The sequence below is a fragment of the Mesoplodon densirostris genome, chromosome 6, assembly GCF_025265405.1.
Source record: "Mesoplodon densirostris isolate mMesDen1 chromosome 6, mMesDen1 primary haplotype, whole genome shotgun sequence".
NCBI classification, from domain to species: Eukaryota; Metazoa; Chordata; class Mammalia; order Artiodactyla; family Ziphiidae; genus Mesoplodon; species Mesoplodon densirostris.
In genome coordinates, this window is record NC_082666.1 from 46,206,999 (window position 1) to 46,229,185 (window position 22,187).

The 22,187-nt window shown below is 49.4% G+C and overlaps 1 protein-coding gene across 1 annotated transcript; it reads right to left on the minus strand.

Annotated features, from left to right (window-relative positions):
• Positions 1 to 18,221: 18,221 nt before the first annotated feature.
• Positions 18,222 to 21,833, minus strand: LOC132491628 (alpha-globin transcription factor CP2-like). Its single transcript, XM_060100480.1, is given in 6 exon segments — positions 18,222 to 18,621; positions 18,847 to 18,863; positions 18,865 to 19,141; positions 19,144 to 19,925; positions 21,443 to 21,561; positions 21,801 to 21,833. Coding segments are annotated over 6 exon segments (1,575 nt in total). The 3' UTR covers positions 18,222 to 18,274.
• Between the last annotated feature and the right edge of the window lie 354 nt (positions 21,834 to 22,187).

Consider the following 22,187-nt stretch of genomic DNA (forward strand, 5'->3'; position numbering starts at 1 on the left):
GGCATTATACAAATAAGCTTATACAGAATTATTTTCAATTATGTCAACAGAGTACTGTACTTAGAAAGATTAAAGGATAAAAAAGTGAAAGGAGGGCTTCCCTGGTGGCGCAGTGGTTGAGAGTCCACCTGCCGATGCAGGGGACACGGGTTTGTGCCCTGGTCCGGGAAGATCCCACATGCCGCGGAGCGGCTGGGCCCGTGAGCCATGGCTGCTGAGCCTGCGCGTCCGGAGCCTGTGCTCCGCAACGGGAGAGGCCACAACAGTGAGAGGCCCGTGTACTGCAAAAAAAAAGAAAAAAAAGAAAAAAAAAAGAAAAACCCAAAGGACAAAGAGAAAACCCTAAATAAACCCTCAAGTTTGGTCTTGGGGTTTTACCTATCACAAGAACCATCAAATCAAACCCCATGCAATGTGACTCCTTGGAGAGATGTTGGTTCCAGACCAATGACACAGGAGACCGCAAACAACATATTTAACATGGCAAGAGTGACAGTACATGGTGCACAGGGTCCCAAGATAATCCTGCATAAATCCCTTGTGAAGATCCTTATAGGTACTATGGTCACACATTGTTCATCTTCCTCTTAGTCATGGGTTCATAGCTGTAATCAGACTACTTATCCAAAATGCACCCCAGAGGACTTTCTTTAGGGATAAATGAAACATTCCCCATCTTTTAAAGACAGAAATACAAGACAAAAAAACACAAATAGCACACACAAATGCTAGCATCTAAAGAAACAAACGAAGCAGTTCACAAATCGGGTAAAAGTCCAGCAACTATTTCCTCTCTCCAGCAGGGTACCCCACGCAACTACAAAATAGCTTGGCTTATTCCAGAGAAAAAATCCCCAAACAGAGAGTAATAAAGTTTCCGGCTGTACACAGTGGAGTGACTTACCCTACTATATGGAGTCCATCAGCTTCCAGATGTTGATTCCTTGTTCCACCTGTCAAGTGCTGGGGCAGCTAGAGCTCCTTCAGAGAATTTTGAAGGGAAGATCCTCAGGACAAGTGGTCCCAGCAGCTGCTTGGGCCTTACTTGAAAATTCCCCAACTGGGGCTGGCTGGCCAAGAGCAGCAGGGCTCCTGTCTGGCTTCTCCAAAATTTGTTACCAAGTCCAAGGTCGTACTGCTCACTACATGACAGGTCAATCAATTGAGAAACAAGTAGCGACTCCATTTGGAAAGCCCGCAAACTGAGAAGGTGGTGGACTAGTGTCCCAAAGAACCATATTGCCTGGGTTTGGATGCCAGTTTCTTTTATAGACCAAAGAGGAGAAGGTGAGGAGGTGAAGTAAAAAAAAGGAGAGAAGTTGTTGCAAATATTTCCTGGTTCCTGCCAGACTCTGGAGGGGATGTGTTAATTTCTTCTTTCCTGCAGCCATTCAAAGGTGGGCCTGGTCAGGATGTTTCCTGTGAGCTAAACAAAGGATTATTTTTTGTTGTTTGTTTGTTTGTTTTAATTTTATTTATTTATTGGCTGAACTGCTCGGCATGTGGGATCTTAGTTCTCTGACCAGGGATCGAACCCATACCCCCTGCAGTGGAAGCATGGAGTCTTAACTACTGGACCACCGGGGAAGTCCCTAAACAAAGGTATTTTAGCTTAAACTCAGGAATGGAAGGCGGGATTCCTAGAGACTGGCCATTATGTATACGTTCAGCTATAGGCAACATCCCTTTAGTGATTAACTTGCAGCAAAAGCAACAGAATACAAAGGTTAAAGTAAAATAAACAGATCCAATATGGACTCAGATTTGTTCTTCCATGTTACATCACTGATTTTCAGTTTAATTCTTCAGAGTAACACCTCCTTACACAAAAAGAGTGTTTTGGGGGATGGCTTGAGCTATAAAACCAAAAAACCCTCACACACTTGATGGTATGTTTAAGAAATGAGGGAATTTGAGAAAATCTTACCAGAAATATGAAAATAGGGGCTTCCCTGGTGGTGTAGTGGTTAAGAATCCGCCTGCCAATGCAGGGGACATGGGTTTGAACCCTAGTCCGGGAAGATCCCACATGCTGCAGAGCAGCTAAGCTCGTGTGCCACAACTACTGAGCCTGTGCTCTAGAGCCCATGAGCCACAACTACTGAAACCCGTGCGCCTAGAGCCCGTTCTCCGCAACAGGAGAAGCCACTGCAGTGAGAACCCCCTGCACCGCAATGAAGAGTAGCTCCCGCTCACCGCAACTAGAGAAAGCCCGCACACAGCAGCAAAGACCCAACGCAGCCAAAAATAAAAACAAATAAATAAATTAATATTAAAAAAAAGATTACTGAGGTCTTGTTAAAATGACACTGGAGGGCCTCCCTGGTGGCGCAAGTGGTTGAGAGTCCGCCTGCCGATGCAGGGGATACGGGTTCGTGCCCCGGTCTGGGAGGATCCCGTGTGCCGCGGAGCGGCTGGGCCCGTGGGCCATGGCCGCTGAGCCTGCGCGTCCGGAGCCTGCGCGTCCGGAGCCTGTGCTCCGCAACGGGGGAGGCCACAACAGTGAGAGGCCCGCATACCGCCAAAAAAAAAAAAAAAAAAAAAAAAAAAATGACACTGGAACCAACTTGAAGACACTTCCAGTGGCCAAAGATGGGAAAATTTGAGCACCAAAAGAATATTGAGTGTAATAGGTTGAAACACGACAAATGTATAAAATCAGGACATCATAAAGATGCTAATAAAAAAGCAAACTTCATTAAAAAAAAGCAATATGAGAATAAAACCTGATGATCCACTAAGCCTGTGCCTCCTCCTTTGTACCCATCTCAGAGAGGAGCACTGCCCTAGCCAGAAACCTGAAAGTCATTCCACACTTCAGGCTCCTATACCCCCAGAGTCAGTCATTCACAAGCCCAACCACCTTTTCCCCACTTTGTTCCAGCCACTACCATCTCCTGCCTTCACTACTGCAGCTGCCTCCTAACCAGCTTCTCTGCTCTACTCTTACTCTTCCCACCCCAAATTCATGCCTTCTGAGCTACAGCCATGCTGAGCTTTCTAATACACTAACCTACCCTGCCCCTCCCCTGTTTACAACCCTTCAGTGGCTCCCCATCGCTCTCAAGAGCAAGGAGAAAACAGTCCATGATCTGGCTCAGGCTGACCTCTCTACCATCACCACACTCCCACCATACTCCAGCCACACAGAATTTTGCTCTTGGCATTTCCCAGGCTCCCTCTGGGCCTTTGCATGAGTTGTTTCCTCTCCAGGGGAAGCAATCCTTTCTGCTCCACACTCCTTTGCCTGGCTAACTATCTCTTTCTCACATCTCAGCTGTTAAAGTGAATGTCCCTTCCTCCAGGAAAGCTTCTGCCCAGCTTGGTTAGGTGCCCCTCCTCTCAACTCCTACAGGCCCTTGTGCTTTTTATCTCTGATCTCTGCATTGTGACTTCTTATTTGCTCACCAGCTTCCCTATATGCCTTGTAAGCTCTCCAGTGCTGGGCCTATGACTTGTTCTTCATGGCACGTATGGCAACCAGCACTTGGTAGGTCTTCCAAGGCTGTTGAATGAGTGAATGAATGAATGAATGAATGAGTAATTAATGAATCAAGTACCCTTGTAGGAACTGATTAATACTTCTTAAGATGCTCAGAAGTAGACATTCAGAAAAAAGATGCCCTTGAAGGATCCATAAATTCTCCAAAGGGGATGAAATTGTCTTATGATCTAAGAAATAATGTGAATTTGATAGGCAAGCATTTGGGAGTGAATGTGTAGTTAGGAGCAGTGGTGTACTAAGTGAGGGGCAACGTGAGTGATCCACTCTTTCTGAAAGAAGTATTTTATTATTGACATTGTTTAGAATTGCTGCTGCTGCTGATAATAAGCAGACTGACTTTTAGTCAGTTCGGTTGTTTTTCAGTTCTCTGCAGGTCACGCACCCCCTATTGTTTGTCCCCAGGGAGGACTGCTCCCACCCCACCCCCAGGTAGTATGCCACTGGTAAGGAACACTGATTACTGGGTGAGCTGGTCTGTTTTCTTCCCCTCAGCACTGAGCTGGGAGTGATGTCAAAGGTATCCAACTTCTCAAAATTCTGCAGGGCAAGGTTGTCCTCTGCTAGAACTGACGCTGGCCTCTGACTCCTCTGGTATCCCCAGCTTCCTCCGGGGAACCCTCTGAGTCTCCTGGCTGTCCATGGCAAGGAGGCCATCCTGTGCAGGGATGGGAGACTATGCATAGGATCCAGCCCTGGATCTAGTCTTGTCCCTGCCACTAACCCACCCTGAGGCCTTGGGCCGGCTCTCAGGGTCCACACTCTCAAGGCCCTCTGGGGGCCTCATTTTGCCCACTCATAACACTGGGGCTTTTGGTGACCTCTCCTCTCACTGACCTGAGTGAGACAGTCTACCACAGGGGACTAGCTAGGTTGGGTGTGTCAGCCAGCAGGACAGAAGGCAAGTCTGGACAGGTGGACAGTGGAGCCTGGGCCCCAGGATGGGGTGTGTGTGTATGTGTCGTGGAGAAGGGGTAGGCGAGGGTGGATCTCAGGCAAAGGTCAAAGATGGGAGAGGTGGCTCCAGCAGGTCAGCTGACCTGTCCTGGTGACAGCACTAAGGAACTGCAGAGATACAAGCTGGGTTGGGCTAGGTCCTGGCTCTGCCGTGGGGTTGGGGAAGGGCTGGGGGTGGAGAACTATCCCTTGGTGAGGTCACTTCTAAGGTGGGAGCCAAGGTCTCTTTCTGGGAAGGAAAGGCGGTGTCATGAAAGCAGGAAGGATTTAGGTGAGACTGCAGCGGGGGCAGGTGATGGTGGATCAGGGAGGATGAGGTGCCTCTTCTTGGGCTGCTTCCCAGGAGGGTGGGGAAATGTCTTTCCATCCAGCCCCAGTGGGAGAGAGCTGTCTTGTTCGAAGGCAAGGGAGATAGACAGGATGACCTGGGGAACCAAGTAGCCTGTAGCTCTGAGCCAGGGTTTAGGGGATTCACAGTTGAAGAGGAAGCCCTGGGATATCTAAGCCTTGGTTCAGGCACCTGCCAGCCCTGGACCGTGGTTGTTTCTCTGTGAAATGGGGAGAATCTCCTTGGTCCTCGTCTACCAAAGACAAAGTGTTTCCTGATCTGGTCACCAAAGACCAGGGAGTCTCCCTTATAAATTCCTTCTGAAGTGTTGGGGAGCTAAGAGAAAACTCCGTTGAAATTTGGGCTGAGTGAGGTGGAGAGTGGAGAGCCTGGACCTGTTGGGGGTAGAGTGGTGCTTTAGGATATAAGTAGCCTGACCAGATATCCCCACCCAAAGGTGCCCACAGCAACTAGGCAACATTCTGACCCTGCCTTCCCAGACATTCTGAACCCCTGGATTAAGCCCCTCTCATCAGCCCACCTCCCTAATCCTGTTTCTTTGCTGCAGGTTCCTTCCTCAAGGCTCCTCGGCCCTTCCCTGCTTCATTCCACAAATATTTGTCCAGAACCTGTTATTTGCCAGGTATTTTCTAAGCCCTAGGGATTCAGAGGTGAACAAGATTGTTGGTCCTTGTGCTCAGTCTCCCCTCAGGGGAAAACCGGCAGGAAAATAAGTGAGGTAGCTTTGCCTTTACTGGCTATATGAGAGAGGCCACATGGCTGTGGGAGCTCAGAGAAGCCCAGGGGAGGTCAGGGCCAAGGTAACGTAGACCCTGAGCCTGGAAGGGTCAGTGGGAGTTTCCCAGGGAGGCCATGGGGGACAGCCTGGTTCAGAGACAGAGGCAGAGGTTCTGAAGCCAGTCCAATAGGTTTACAAGGGCCAATTGTTACGTTTTCAGGAATTTGGCAAACCACTTGTTAAACACAGCCATTATTAAAAATTAAATTGTATAAATGTATAATCACAGAAATTATTTTTAAACAAAGGTAATAATTAATGAAACTTATTACTTCCTAATTGTTATTACATTTTATGCTCTTCAAGTTATTTATATCTACTGAATCTCTGGGTGGAGGAACTACCTAATGGTGTACGGCTGCTCATCTCTATGTTGGTAGTTTATAATCAGTCATGGTGGTAGTATTTGCATCATTGAAAAAAAAAATTTTTTTTTCTGGCCGCACCAAACAGCTTGTGGGATCTTAGTTCCCTGACCAGGGACTGAACCTGGGCCCTCGGTAGTGAGCGTACAGAGTCCTAACCACTGGGCCGCCAGGGCATTCCCTGTATCATTGAAATGGACTAACACTGCAAATCAGGGCTTAATTTATGGTTTTGTTGATTGCATGGACCAGGGGTTAACAAACTACAGCTTGCAGGTCAAATCCAGCCTGTGAGCTAATAATGGTTTTTATATTGTTTAATAGTTAAGATATTTTGTGACAGGAGGAAATTCAAAATTCAGCGATCGCAAATGAAGTTGTATTGGAACACAGTCTTGTGCATTTGTTTACGTACTGTCTGTGGCTGCTTTCACGTGGCCACGGCAGAGCTGAGTAGTTGAACAGGGACGGTATGCCCTACAAAACCTAAAATATTTACCATTTGACCCTTAACAAAAATGTTTATTGACCCCTGGTCTAGACTTTAAAAAGCGATGGAGAAAACATTAACGCAGATGAAACATAAAACTTTGTCATGTCTATGGCCATTACGTTGTGAATAGCACAAAGCCTTGAGGAAACATTCTTCCAATATTTGAAGACCATCATCCAATTCAGCAAAAAAGGTCACATATCTTTGGTGAATGACTGATGTTTCAAATACGTGTCTTTGTTCTTTTACTTTTGTCTTACTCTTTAATGTAAATGAAAATATCAGCCAACATTAAGGTCAGAACTATGCTCGTTAGTCAATGATGTGAATGACTTTTTGCAGAATTGAATAGTAATCAAGCATTTGTTCAGGATGTGATTTTGTCAGATCTTGGATAAACTGCAACCATAGATTGGCTATAGATATAAGGGTTGGCAAAAATCAAAGAGAGAATTCTATAGAGCAATTGATGCTGTAGAATTTACAATAAAGAACACTGTATATTTTAGTAGTATTTGTAAATTGTGTGCTATTTTACAGCTTTGTACCAATAAAATTTATGATAAATTTGTGTACATATATAGAAGTACACATTATTTCTAGAAAGCCAGGTGTTAAGCATTTACCAGCACACCGTGGAACAGAGGGTTCAGGCAGAAAGGGTCCCGGGGAGTCCAGGTATTCAGGGCAGAGTGAGAGGGGAGATGGTGAGGCTGGAGCACTGGAACAGGTGTGAAGGGGCTTGTGAGCAGGGCTCAGAAGCCAGATACCATCCTGAGGGCTAGGAGGAGCCACAAAAGGATTTTGAATACAGGAGAGAGCCCATTGGATCTGTGTTTAGATCATGTTGGCAAGTTGTGTGAAGACTGGATTGTTAGGGACACCTTATAAAGCACTAGATTAGTGGAGGGAGGGAGAACAGTCGCAGCAAACTCAGCACTTTCCCTAGGCCAGGTCCTCTCCCAAGCACTTCATTGCCTCCCTTTTACTGATGAGGAAACTGAGGCCCAGAGAGATTAAATAACTAGTAAGTGGCAGAGTTGGGATTTGAACCCAGGAGTCTGGCTTCAGAGGCAACACTCTTAACCATGACATATTTTCAGACGTGAAAGATAACGAGACTTGGAGTGATGTTTCTTAATATTAATGCATGTACAAAGTTGATCAATGTTTACAGATATGCTTGGCAGATAGTAGGAGCTTGAGGACATTCTTCAGACCCAGCAAGACTTGACTTGCTGATAATGGTGTATGAGGAGCCAGGGTAGGTGGGCTTTACTAGCTTCCTTCATCTGGTGGACAGTACACTCACCTGGGCTACTCTGGCCTCCTGGTTTTCCCTCTGCCCTCAGCGAGCTCCCCGTCTCAGGGACAGCCTCCTGAACAGGCATATACAGGTGGGACAGAGCCTGTCTGGGCCCAGAGTGGGGCCTTGACTCAAGTGTATGCAAGTTAAGAGGAGAAAGAGATGTGAATTATCATCAATAGGAAGGGCTTCCATGGAGGAGGCATAGATAGGAGGCTTGGGTTTGGATGGGGAGAGGAAAGGGGATGGGTCCTGCTGGATTCGTGGTTTTTCTCCTTGGGCATCTGTATTTAACAGCAGAAGTTTGATGGGAGCCCTTGAGGCACAGTGACAGGCAGCTAGCTCAGCTGCAGATATATATATATATATATATATATATATCTGAAAGGACTAGAGGTGCCTTTCTGGCTGAGGGTGTGGGCAGGAGATAATAAGGGTGGAAGTGGAGTGTTACGGGGGTACTGTGGGTTGGTGGCAGGGCGGGCCCCACATGGGGTGTTGGTCCCTCAAGTTCACAGCCGTTAGCTTGGGACTTCGCATCCTGCTGGCTCAGCAGGTCCCACGAGTTGACAGGTGACTCACCCCTCACCTTCACATGACCGTGGTCCAGGTAGGGGCAGCGGGGGTATGTAGAACTGTGTATTCTTCCATATGGGGGTACACGCTGTGTTACATGCCTGAGTCTGAGATGTGTGCTCATGTCTGACTGTGCCTACAGGCCATGTGGGATGTCCAAAGATGTGGGCCACAGGTGTGGAGGGTGTCCCACGAAGACTGAGGGGGTGGTGAACACATAGCTCTTCCGAGGGCACGTGTGCACGGGTTCAGGTGTCTCCCTGAAAGAGGGATGCGGCTTTGGAGCGTGGTGAGCCCTCAGAGAAGGAAGCCTGGGTGGGAGGCAGGTGAGGAATCTCCCTGATGATGCTCATCCTCCCCAAGGAAGGCTCGGCTGGACCAGCTGACAATGCCAGGCACTCTAAGCCCGTGCTGATGGCAGCGGCTTCCCTGAGCTTATCCCTTAAGCCCTCGGCTACAGGCCAGGATGGCTCCCCCATCCTAACCCTGAGAGGGCAGGCACGCTCCACAGGCCACAGGCAGGCCAGGAGCAGTGAGTGTGGGCATCCAGCCAGAACTTCCTCTCACTCCCTCTGTGGGTGGGAAGGACATAAGGGCCCGAGTGGTGTCTGGTCTGCTGGGATATGGGGAGAGCATGGCGGCCCCAGGTTGCCCATGCCCCTGGTATGTGTGCTGGCATGCAGTGTGCGTGCGTAGCCACGTCTGGGTGTGCTGGCCCCTGACCGAGCACCCGGGGCTTGGTGCCGCCTTCCCATTGTGCTCCATGATCTGAGAGATGCTTGAAGTGGGGCACAGAGCTTGGGCTAGGAGCCAGGAAGCCTGAGTTCTACCCCAAGCTCTCTTATTGACTTTGGAGAGGTCCCTTTACCCTCTCTGAGGCTCAAGTTTCCCTTTGTAAAATGTGGAGGGGCAGCAATCCCTGTGGTGTTACCTCACAGGCTGTTGGGCAACAGAGTCTCACGGAGGTGTTGAAAAGTCAGGAAGGTTTGGTTCTGGGGGCTTCACAAGGGGAATGTTTGGTTGAAGGACTAGGGGTTGAAATCAGGGAACAACTTCCAGAGAACCTGCCCTCTTCCTTACAAGGGGTGTTCAAACCTCCTGGAGAAATGAGGTGTTTAGAGTTCTGGGGTTGAACTTCAAAACAACTTGACGTTACAAGCCAAGACCTGCCTGCAGTGAGGCTGGGAAAGTCTGTCCACCCATCCTTGCCCCTCCCAACCCGGCTTGCCTGTAGTGGGGTGAACAGCAGATTCCCCCAGACCGAGGTTGGGAACCAGCACACAGCTCTCCCTCTCTCATTCTCCCCCGCCACCGCCCCACTCCCAGCTTGCTGTCTTTCAGGCTCAGATGCCCTGAGTTCAGACTTCTCATCCTGGGGCTGTAGGCTTAGCCAGAGCAAACAGACAGCAAAAAGTCAACAAAACAAGAAAGGAAGCAGCACAGGTGATGTGGAACAGAAAACTTGGAGGCCACAGTGAAGGTGTGTGGGTTGAGCTGGATGGAGCCGTGCGTCCCTCCTAAGAGCAGGACCCTGGGACTAAGGCTGGCCCAGCCAGTCCCTCGTGGGGCGGGGCTCCTGGGGGGTGCCTCCTGTGGGCTCTGGCCAAGGTGTCAGCTTAGGCTGCCAGCAGGGGTAGCTAGTGCCCTCTCATAAGTCTTGCAAAAAGGGTGTGATTGGGAGGGGAATGGGTTTCAACATCCCCTCCCCCTCAACCGCCCCCCTGAAGCCTAGGCTAGGTTGCCTCAGCTGCTGTGGAAAGCAGTTGAGAGGCTAACTGAGGGTCAGGGTTGCAGGTGGAGCAGGAATGGAACAGCCTGGAACTAGAGCCGGAGGGACGACCTCCCGGCTGTACGCCCTGCCCGGCTGTTGGCCCCAGGGCTCAGGGTCTCGGAGCCATGAATTCCTGGGGATGCCCAAGACTTCCCCTCACCCCACTCCACCCACAGGCCTAGTTGCCCTTCCTGACAGCCTATTTCTCTCCCACTCGGGGCAGGCGGAGCTCAGTTCTCTTAACATACATTTATTGTGCACCTGCTCTGCACAACATCCTGTGCAGTCCAGGGCATCCCCAGGAGGCTGCCTGCTCAAGGCCCTGTCACCCCTGGACTTGACTGCCTGTTGACTGAGCTGGCAATTGCCAGGTGCCTGGGGCAAGCCCCGCCCCCAGACCCTGGGTTGGGTGGTGGCAACCGGGAAGTCAAGTCCAAGAGCTGAGCGGTCGAGCTGTAATGGGAAGCGCTGGAGACCAGATGCACCCAGCTGGCTGGAGCATCTTGAGATCTGGGCGGAAGTCCATGGGCTTTGGTTTTGCTGTCTGCCTGTGGAATGAGCACAGTATCCTTTCCTACCCCATCCCCAGGCCCCGCAGCCCTTCTAGCTTTGGCCCTGGAGTCAGGCAAGAGTCAATCAGGGCAGAAGGGATGGGGTGCAGGGTTCCTTTCCTCGAAGAGGCATCCTCTTGGGAGATTGGACTGACATATATACACTAATATGTATCAAATGGATAACTAGTAAGAAAAAAAAAAAAGAGGCGTCCTCTCCACCACAGAGTGTTTACTCCTACCAGGCACTCACCACCAACTCATTCTCCCAAAACACTGCAAGGTGAGGACTAGTATTTCCATCATACAGATGAAGACACCCAATTGAATATCTGGCTCAAAGGTACCCAGCACCAATTAAGAAGACAAACTGGATTCAAGCTCAGGTCTGCTGGCTATAAAGTCTGAGTTAGGAACCACAGCTCACTACCTGGATGGGGGGAACCATTCCTGAACAGCCAAACCCCAAAACAGCCCCACACTCAGGCTCCCAGCCAGGAGGTCCCTGGGGTTTTCACTGCTCCTCTCTGCTACCACCTCACTCTTTCGTCTTCTCATGAAGCAGCCCTGATCTGGACTCCCTCTTTGCTCTGATTAACTCAGTACCTGAGATGCCACCATTATTAGACACTTTTTAAAAAATAAATTTATTTATTTTATTTATTTTTGGCTATGTTGGGTCTTCGTTGCTGCACGTGGGCTTTCTATAGTTGTGGCGAGCGGGGGCTACTCTTCGTTGCGGTGCGCGGGTTTCTCATTGCAGTGGCTTCTCTTATTGTGGAGCACAGGCTCTAGGTGTGCGGGCTTCAGTAGTTGTGGCACACGGGCTCAGTAGTTGTGGCTCATGCACTCTAGAGCTCAGGCTCAGTAGTTGTGGCACACAGGCTTACTTGCTCCACGGCATGTGGGATCTTCCCAGACCAGGGCTCGAACCCATGTCCCCTGCATTGGCAGGTGGATTCTTAACCACTGCGCCACCAGGGAAGCCCTGACTCTTGTTTTCTTGTGGGTTAAGAAATTGCTGCTCAGAGCTTCTCCTTTAAAATGTTTTACTGTAGAAGGATTTTTGATATTGATTTAGGCAGAAATCAAAGGATGAAACCAGAAGATGAATGGCTGATGGGGAACTTGACAGTGGTGGGATCAGGCTGCCACCCTCTGAACCCACTGACTGGTCAGCATCACTAAACATGGGGCAACTAGACATTATGTGTCTCTGGATGAAGTACAGTAGGAAGCACACAGGACTGTCCACAAAGGATTCCCTACCCCCCAAATTGATCCTAAATAAAATTACACGATTAGAGCTAACTTCCTATATATTCTAAGAAATACAGGGGATGGAGGAAAATTTAAATGACACCACAAGGAAGCAAACACAAACCCAGAACTGTGACTTCCTATGGAACCACATTTACTCAACAGTGACAGTGACAGGAACAGAATGTGAACAGAACAGAAAGGGGAACTGGTCATGTTTAAGACAACATTTAACCCAGTGCAATGTGTTTGGATCCTGACTGGAACAAACCAACAAATGAAGATATTTGGAAACAATGTGAGTACTTGGTAATTCCATGGAATTGTTCATTTTGTTAGGCATGGGATTGTCATTATGTAAGTAAGTGTTCATAGATTTTAGAGATGAATACTGAAGAATGCAGGAGTGAAATGCTATAATGGCTCGAATTTGTTTTAAAATACTTCATAAAGATAAAACATCTGTGACACCAGAGTGTCAAAAGGTTGATGATTTTATTGGGTGAAGGTTATGTGGAGGTTCGTACACTACTTTGGTGCATGTTAGAAATTTTCATTTAAAAATGCTTCAAAGGGGGTATGGAGCCTGCTTCCAGGCTTGGGCATCTGAGCTGGCCTGACTGCTGAGAACTCATCTCTGCCCAGTCCACCGCCTCCATCTCAGCTCCTCTGACATCTGCGTAGCTGGTGGAAATCCTTGTTTGGAACTGAAACAGCGCATTGTCCCCAAGACGCGGCAGGCTCTCTGGGTCGGCCTAGGCAGACATAGGCAGCCCTTCATCCAACTCCACTCACTCTGTAATCAGTCAAGCCTTCCTGCCCTCCATCCTCGTCTCTCCTGTCATGGAAACCTGACCAAAGATGCCCAGTCTTTGGGCTGAGGGACATCAAGAGGAGAGCTCAGAGTTGTAGGCAGAGGAAGGCCTCTGGCACTGTTACGGATGGTGAGGGGGGAGATGAGGGCCGAGCTAGTGCCCCCAGCCAGACGAGATGGGAAGGGGCCCAGAAGGCAAGACCAGCTCTCTGGATACCCTCCTTGGTGTGGGACAGGGCAATGGAGGCACCTAGACCATCACCAGAGCTGAACAAGTTGTACTCTGTCTCGGGAGGGTCTCTCCCCCAACCTCTGCTGACTCTTCTAAATTCACTCAGCAACATGTCCTCATTTCCTTCCTGCAATTCCATCCAATTACAATGTCAACCACCATCATATTAAACCACCCCTTCTGCAGTCACTGCTGCTAATTCTGCACCGTGGGGAACAACATGCTGGGGTGGTCCTCCTCCCTGTATGCTCCATCCTTGTCTCTCCCATGCAGAGATGCATTAGGGAATCCTCAGGCCGGGCTAGGAGCCAGGACACGTGGGCTTGACTCACGCTGGACCTTCGGCTATACCGAGAGCAGAAGAGACTGTGTCTACCTGCTCAGTCCAATCTGGCTCAGCTGGTACTGCAGGGGAGCAGCCTGGGCGTGAGAGGAACCTCCATTGATACTGGGAGAGGCCCGGGAAATGGGAAGGCCCCACCTCGCCTTGGGCCCCTGTGTTCCATCAAGCCTTCCTGGGCTCAATGCCTGTGGGTGCCTGGGCCCAAGTTCCTGCCCACACAGACCTCTGAACAGCCCCCTGGGCAATCACTGTGTGTCTGGGAAGCTGTAAGTCAAATCCCACCTTCCCGCAGGCTAGCATGTTCATTTCAGAGCTGCTTTCCTGCTGAAGGGGGGCACCTTGTGAGCATTTCCTCGGGGTCGCTATTCCCTCTTTGTCCTCAGTGGAACATATATATGTGTGGAGAGGCCTCGAGATTTGGGCAGAGATGACAGGTGGGGAAGGTATCTCAGGGAGCAGCTGACCTTGCCCACCTGGAAGGAAGTAGGGAGACCGCTCCACTCGGGGAGCCGCCAGTGTGATTGGGGCGATGGCATAGTCACATCACACCCCGGTAGCCAGGCCCTCTGGGCGTGCCTCCTTTTTCAGGCTGAGCAGGAGAGTGGAGAGAGAGTAGCTTGCCTGGGGTTGCTGAGATAGGCTCTCTGCCCACACTCAGCCCCCTGTTCCAGATCAGATAGGGCACGTTTCTGCAGTGAGTTGCCCGCTGACGGGCACCGTGCTGACGCAGGCAGGAAAATATTAACCCAGAGGAATGGGCGCATGCTCGTGTGTGCACGACTCTGTGTGTTTGTGTGAGAGAGAGTGAGTCCACAGAGAGGTTTTCACATTCAAGACCAGACATAGACACGTACATATACACACACACCTACTCATTCACACATATGTTCACATACAGATATATACAAAGATACAAATGCTTCTCACACATGCACATCTCTTCAGTGTCATCTCCCAACTTCTTCTGTCAATGAGACCCTCTCCTCTAGGAAGCCTTCCCTGATAGCTCCAGCTCATACTAAAAAGTGACAGGCCTGAGCTCTATGCCTGGTTTCTGATGCCAAATTAGGTAGCCTGATGAGGGCTTTAGAGAGGAGCAGGCGGGGTTTGAATTCTGGTTCCATGACTTATAGGATGTTTGTCCTTGGGCAAGTGGTGGTGCCTCCTGACCCTGTCTGCCTCAGTCTCTGTCCACTCTTCCCTGGAGGCCCACGTATGACTCTGAGAAGGAAGGATGAGAGCCTGGGCTCGGGGGAGGGTCTGGTCATTGGAGAGTGTCAGGGTTAAAGACCATCCTGGGTCCTGCCTGTGCCCCCAGCCCTCGCCAGCCCAGCCACCTAGCCCCCAGTTCTCCTAGCTTTGGTCCCTGGCCTCCTGGGCAGATCTGGATGTTCTTGTTCTGGGTCATCTTGGGTAAGTTGCTACCTTGCTCTGAATCTCAGTTTCCCTACTTGAGTTTGAAAGGGGACACTTACCTGGGTGAGGATTAAGGGTCTTTTCTTTTTTGAGCAGTCTGAGAATTTTCAAGGTGTCAGGTGATTTCAGAGAGACCAGGGTTTGTCGAGGTACAGGCACTGCTCTCCCACCCCATTCCCTGCTCCTTCAACCAGAGCTGCTCATTTCTTACTGATTGATACCACAGTGCCTGAGTTATATGGACTCTGGCTCCACGTTTCCACTGCAGGGGGCATGGGTTCGATCCCTGGTTGGGGAACTAAGATCCCATATGTTGCGTGGCGTGGCCCAACAAAAAGTTCTTAAAAAAAAAAAAAGTCTGGAAAATCCCAAGTGGAAAACAATTTGATTGAAAGCCAGTTTACATGATAAATAAGTTAATCAAATGGCATGTTAGTGGAAATAAATAGTTGAAATGATTCATTTTTTACACATTGATACTTTGGGGGGCATTTGAGGGAAGTTCAGAGAAGTTTTAGTGTATCTGGGCATTTTTCTTTATTCTGATTTTTTTAAATTTCTATTTGCATTTTTATCCCTAACTGGGTTTCAGACAATTGTGTCTACCCCATGTTATTCATAATAGAAGAGAGTTGGATACATTTAAAATTGGAGACATTCTGTGCTGTACAGCCACATATATGACATGGATGTGGACCTACTGGTATGGAAAAGATATTCTTAATGTTTGAGTGAAAAAAGTACTTTACGCAACTTTACAGACGTTTCATTCTACTTATTGTTGACAAAGTGCGGGGTGGAGGAGGAGAATGTGTGTATGTGTATACATTAAAAAAAGGATTAGAAAGAAACCTACCAGAATTTTTGTAGTTGTTGTCATGGAGGGAGAATGCTTTTTTCGCTTATTTCTATTCTAGGTAATAGAAGAAGTAAAAGAAAAGAATCTGAGATTTTTTTCCCATTTTTTAAAACTTTCCACTCCAATGATGGACAATTATATCTGCTTGACTTGTTTGGCTATGTGTTCATAAACATTTAAATTTTCAGCTAGGTTGAACATTAATGTCCCCAATCACTAGATCACATTAAAAGATTTTTAGTGTAGTGAGTAAGAAAGGGGAGGTTGATGAGCACTGGCTTATTTCCAACCTATTTACTAGCAAAAGTAGTGTATTGCAGGCAAAATTTAAATAAGAAAACTGAATGACTTCTGAAAGAGGGACCAAATGCCTAAAGATACATCAGAGTCTGCAAAAATTGCCCCGTAGCACACTAACATTACCAATTCATTTCAACTGATTTATCATTTCAACCAAATTAGTTTTTGAGTTAATGGTCTGCTGCTGCCTTTGTAAACCTTTTCCTGGATCCTTTCTGGATGCCAAAAGTAGTGGGGTGAGAGGACTGCATACCCTCCAACCCCATTTCACAGGTAGGGAAACAGAGGCTCAGGGGCAGGGACTGAGCCAGGGTTGGGCAGTGAATCTGATGCCCAGCTGGGACTCAAACCCAAGTAAACATGCAAGGCATCTGGTGGGGTCTTCACTGAAGCCAGAGCTAGGATATTTGGTTAAATTTGAATTTCAGAGAAACTATGGGTAATTTTTTCTTTGTTTGTTTTTCCTTTTTTGTTTGTAAATAATGGGTAATTTTTTTAGCATAAGTATGTCCCAAATATTGCATATATTGTTTCTCTGAAATTCAAATTCAAAACTGAACGTGGGGCTTCCCTGGTGGCGCAGTGGTTGAGAGTCCGCCTGCCGATGCTACTGAGCCCACGAGCCACAACTACTGAGCCCACGAGCCACAGCTACTGAAGCCCGCTTGCCTAGAGCCTATGATCCGCAACAAGAGAAGCCACCACAATGAGAAGCCAGCGCACTGCAACAGAGTAATCCCCTCTCTCTGCAACCAAAGAAAAGCCCGCGTGCAGCAACGAAGCCCCAACGCAGCCAGAAATAGAATAAATAAAATAAAATAAAAAACAAAACAAAAAGACCACTACCACCCCATCCTCCCTCTCTCATTTTAGAGGACTCAGTGCCCATGTCATCTCTTCTGGAAGATTCTTGCCCACCTCCAGGCTGGCTTAGCTGTTCCATAGTCTTACACATGCACACACACAAGAGCACACAATCACAATCAGGAAGAACTAAAGTATATGGTAAGAATGCAAACAGGACGGGAATGAATTTCTTGTAAAGCTTATATAAAAGAACATTGCATGAGTAAAAGAGCTTTCTATACCAAGAGAAGATGCAGAGAGGGGAAAGAGAAAGCAGAGGTTAGTCTAACTCATTAATAAATAGTTTGAGAAGGTCATTCAAGAACAGTGAATTTGGGGAGTTACAGATAATCCCTAGTTTTCACCACCTCAAATTCTGTGAGGGGCTTGCCTGGTGGCGCAGTGCTTGGGAGTCCGCCTGCCGATGCAGGGGACACGGGTTTGTGCCCCGGTCCGGGAAGATCCCACATGCCGCGGAGCGGCTGGGCCCGTGAGCCATGGCCGCTGAGCCTGCGCGTCCGGAGCCTGTGCTCCGCAACGGGAGAGGCCACAACAGTGAGAGGCCCGTGTACCGCAAAAAAAAAAAAAAAAAATCTGTGAATCTGGTAACTGATGATGCTTTGAAAGTGTCTATGTTTTCATTTTTTTGTAGGTCTTGATTTGTTCATCATTTTTTAGGTGTGGTTTGTCCCTTTTGGTGTTAATTCCTCAGTTCTCGCTCAGTGTTACATCCAATTCACCAGAAGAGCCACAGTAAGAAACAACGGCAAGCACAGAGGACTGCAAGGGTGGCAGTCACGGATGGGAGTTAATAAGAGCCAGACGGCCTGGGTTTGCATTTCAGTGTCACTAGCTGCTAGCTGCCTGTTACTCAGCAAGCTCCTTGGCCACTCTCTGTCTCCATTTCCTCATCTTCAATTAGGGATCATTATTACCTACTTCATATAGGGCTATTAAGAGGATTTAAACAAGATAATCCACTTAAAGAATTTATCACATTGCCTGACACAACTAAATGTGCAATAAACATTACCTAAAATTACTATTAGTCATAGAATTACAGGGGAATCAAAAGAAGAATTTTCTTCTTTCTCCATATTTCTCTTTAATGAGGTTTTCAGAGGCAAAAAAGATTGAGGATCTAGTCTTATGAATATAGATGTTTGCTTTTATGTTAGAAAAAAAATTACATGGCTCCATATCACAAAATTTAACATCTTTCCATTAAACATCACACAATCCTCATCATCATTATGCCCTACACACACCCTAAGTGATGTGGAGTTTCTATTGATATTCAACAACAATAGGGTCCAGAAATTTTAAATAAGAAATAGTCGCAGAAATGCATGTTGGGCAGTAATCTGTGGGTGCCCTAAGAGCTTGGGCCAACACAGATGCCTGGGATTCTGCCTCCAAGGCCTGGACCCGCCCACACACAGTCAGATGGGTCAGGTTCCTGCAGCCCTTCAAAGCTCCATTTGAGACCCCCTTCAAGAGGGGAGTTCCCAATAGGTGAAAGCAGCAGCAGCCACTGAGGATGGAATGCCCCACACCTACTTCAGTATGATATGATAGCTATCATTGGTTTCTTTCATTGTGTCCAGAATAAAACAGGCTTCTTCCTGAAAGTTCTGTATCATCTCATCACTAAAGAGCACATAGATTCCTGTGGGCTCCTGCTTGTGGACCTGGCTGATCTGACAAGGGGAAATGCTGAAAAGCTGAGCAATTTTTTCTGTCAGTTCAACAGCTGTCAGTTCTTCTAGATAGATGGCATGGTAAACGAAGAAAGTACCATCTGAGTCTCCATCCTCATGCTTCTGCTGCTGTTGCTGCTGCTCCCTCAGCTGCAAGGATTCCTGACAAACATAAATGGTTGGCCTTGGGCGCACCATCAGGCCTTTTTTTTTTTTTTTTTTTTTTTTGCAGTATGTGGGCCTCTCACTGCTACGGCCTCTCCCGTTGAGGAGCACAGGCTCCGGACGCGCAGGCTCAGCAGCCATGGCTCACGGGCCCAGCGGCTCCGCGGCATGTGGGATCTTCCTGGACCGGGGCACGAACCCGTGTCCCCTGCATCGGCAGGCGGACTCTCAACCACCGCGCCACCAGGGAAGCCCCATCTGGCCTTTTAATGCATTAAAGTCTGATTCCATCTGCAGGGCCACAGATTTGAATCACATCATCTCTAGTTAGTTTCAATAAATCTGCCCCTGAGAAGTTTGTAAAAAGCCTCGTGAATGTGGAAAAACGGTTTCCATGCAACCACTGCTGAGCCTCCTGAGGTGTGCTTGTCGGCAAGAGGTTATCTGTGACTGGAGAGGGCAGCTCTGGCTGGTGACTTGGTGAACCATTTCCTTCCCCAAGAGAAAGACTGCTATGGGGACTGCTGAAGCCAGGTGATGGGGAATTATTGACATACTGATCTCGGGCCATGGAGAACGCTCTGTGAGTATAGCTGTCTCATAGGAAGGTTGATATTTCTCCTTCTCATGAGGTGTTCTTTTCTCCATTTTCTCCCTGTCTGTTGTTTGTTTTCTGTCTGCACCTTTGGGCTTGAAGACTTTGATGTGGCAGCTGGCTGAGTGTAAGTGCTTAGTATATTCCCCGTTCTCATCCTCCTTGAAGGTATTGATTTGTACTTGAAATGGCACTCTCTTCTCTCCACCATGTTTCCGCATAGTGAACTCTGTGCTAATACAATGCACCTGAATAAACACAGGTGTCCTCTTTGCAGGGTCCCACAGGAACTCCACTGTATTTAGTTGGTTTGGATTAGCCCTAGGATCGATTATACCCACAGACATTGGGATACCTACGTCAAGAATTCTATCTCCAGGTCGGTTCCACCTCCAGCCCTCCGGCTGCTGATGTTCAGTGTATTGTAGCCGTCTGTCATGGAACACGACACGGAATATACTCTTCACCAGCTTGCCTTTAATTTCTGGAAGTTCTCCAGGCTTCCTATTGTCTAGAATTCGGATTTCATAAGACTGGCCTTGATTGAGATATGTCAGGGTTTCATCATGGAGTTTCACTGCTGGAGAGGTGGCAGCACAAAGCACGTATTGAAAAGGGAGGATTTTATTCTCATTATCTGGAGGCAAACTTGACTCTTCTTGCTTAAAAATGGGCAATGCACTCCCACGCCGCTTTCGCACCTTTTCCCCCGCCCCTTTCTGTGGGAACCACCTGCTGATTATCTGTCTTGTCCCAAGACACAGGCAGGAGGGTGTCTGCTCTACTCTGGGTCCTCAGCGTACAGCCCAGTAAATGAGCCCAGGGCTGGATCCTTGACTCCAACATGGATCCCATTTCCATCCCTCACCAGCCTGATCCCAGCCCAATCCAGCCCTGCTCAAGTTCTGACCTCATCCAAGACCCCGGCTTCACTTTTGACTCTTACCTCGCCCTGGCCTCAACAGTACACAAAGGAAAGGAATAAAGGCAGGAGCCCCTCACCACCAGGGGTACATCTCTACCTCCCTGAAGAAGGACTCAGCGTCCTGAGCCCTCTTCGAGTCTGCAGAGGGGAGTGAGGGGCACAGCCTCAGCCAAGGTGCTGCAGCGGAAGAGTTCGTTCCTTCAGGATGGTCTCTGACTGGGCAGCCTACCTCTGTCTCTCCTTACAGAGGGACCTGCTTCGTAAGTAGGCTTGGGGACCCGGGCAAGTAGGGGCGGGAACCTGGGCAATGCAAGTTCCAGACCTGACCCGGTCTATTGGCACCCTCTAGAGGACAGTTCTATTACCAGAGCTGGCTTTGCAACTAGATCCTATACCACCTCTCCACAATGAGGGGCTGCGGGCCTCAGAAGCTTCTGGACCCACTGCCCACCATCCACGACTCCACCTGGCGGGTCTCCTTACGTTCCGCAGACCAGCAACTCCTCCCTTGTTTCTCAGCACCAGGTCACCTGCTCAGATCCCAAACTGGCCCATCTTTGGAGGCTCAGCCATTCCCTGGCTCAGAAGTCCTCTCAGACGGCAGCTGGTGCCCTGGTTTGCTCCTGACCCCTCCTTGGTCACCCCACCTGCAGCCTCACATTCTGGCCCAGCTTGGCTCCTTGCCAGAGGCCTTGCTTGCTGTTCCCAAGGGAGGCGTTTTCCTGAGGGTGGGGCCTAGGGTTCCCCTTCCCCCACTCAGACGGGGGCTCCCAGAGCACGAGGCCCAGGCTCTTTCGCCTCCCCACCAGACTAAGAACCTCCAGAGAACCAGGCCTGGCTTTCTACCTCCCCTCTTAGACTGAGGTTTTCCTGCAAATATGGCTTATGTCTCTTCCTTCCCCTCAGACTGGGAGGCCCCTGAGTCCAGGGCATGAGTCTCCCCTTCTTCCTTCGGGACGGGCTCTTCCTTAGGTCTGACCCAGGGTCTTCTCCCCAACCCTTCCACCTGGCTGTGGATCTCCAGACTTTTCCACCTCCAATCCCCATTCTGTGCAGTTCTGCCCACAGCGGGGGCACTCAGGAGCCTCTGGAGCCTCTCCCAGGTCTGGGGCCCTGGGAGGGCTTCCTTTGGCTCTGGGCTGGACCCTTGGCTTGGAGCACAGGCCCTTCCTGTGGGACCTGAGGCCCAGAGCGCTCACCCGAGCTCCACCTCTGACCTCACAAAGGCTGCCTCAGAACCTGGTCTCCATGGCGCTGTTGGCAGGAGAAGGGATGCTATTTTGGGCAGTGCGTCCGGACTTGGCTCAAGTGACAGGGGCCAAACCCCTGCCCCACTGACCTCTTCCCTGGAACAGCAGAGCAGAGCAGTGCTCGGGCCACCCCAAGGAGGGCCGAGAGGCGGGCTCTAGCTTGGGGACGCAGGGACAGCGGAGCCCTCGCAGGGGCTGCAGCCAGAGCCTGAGACAGTCACGGAGGAACAAGTTCAAGACCTGCTGTGACTGAGAGGCCCCCAAGGCAGACGCTGGGAAGCATAAGGCACTTGGGCAGAGTGAGTCGGGTTCCAGGCAGGGCTGGGACAGGGGGCCTCCCCTGGGACCCAGGCCTGGGAGTGCCACTCCTGGGGACCACATGGGGAGGAGGTGACCATGGGACTGTCTGGGGAAGGAACCCCAGCTGGGAGTTGAAGGCCTGGATACCCATTCTGGTTTAGTCCTGAGTTGCTGCGTCATATGGGCGCATCACACTTCCTCTCTGGGCTTCAGTTTCCTTACCTGTAAATTGAATGCTGGGAGGCCCAGTGGTGCAGCAGAGACTGGGAGGATGTGTGGGACTGGGCTGCCAGCAGAGCCTGAGGGGGTGGGAGTCGGGGGGCGAGTAGAGACTGGCGACACGGGACCAAAGCAGAAGGGATGCAGATCAGAGTAATGGGTGGATTTCTGGCTTTGCTAGAGTGTTTCCTCCCTCTGGAGTCCCCTCCTGAGAGGCTGGGGCTAGAGGGTTTCTGCCATCGGGGCTAGGGATGTGAACTTAGGCTGCAGTTAGAGGGAAGCAGGCTAGAGAACAAGGGAGCATGCAGGATGGGG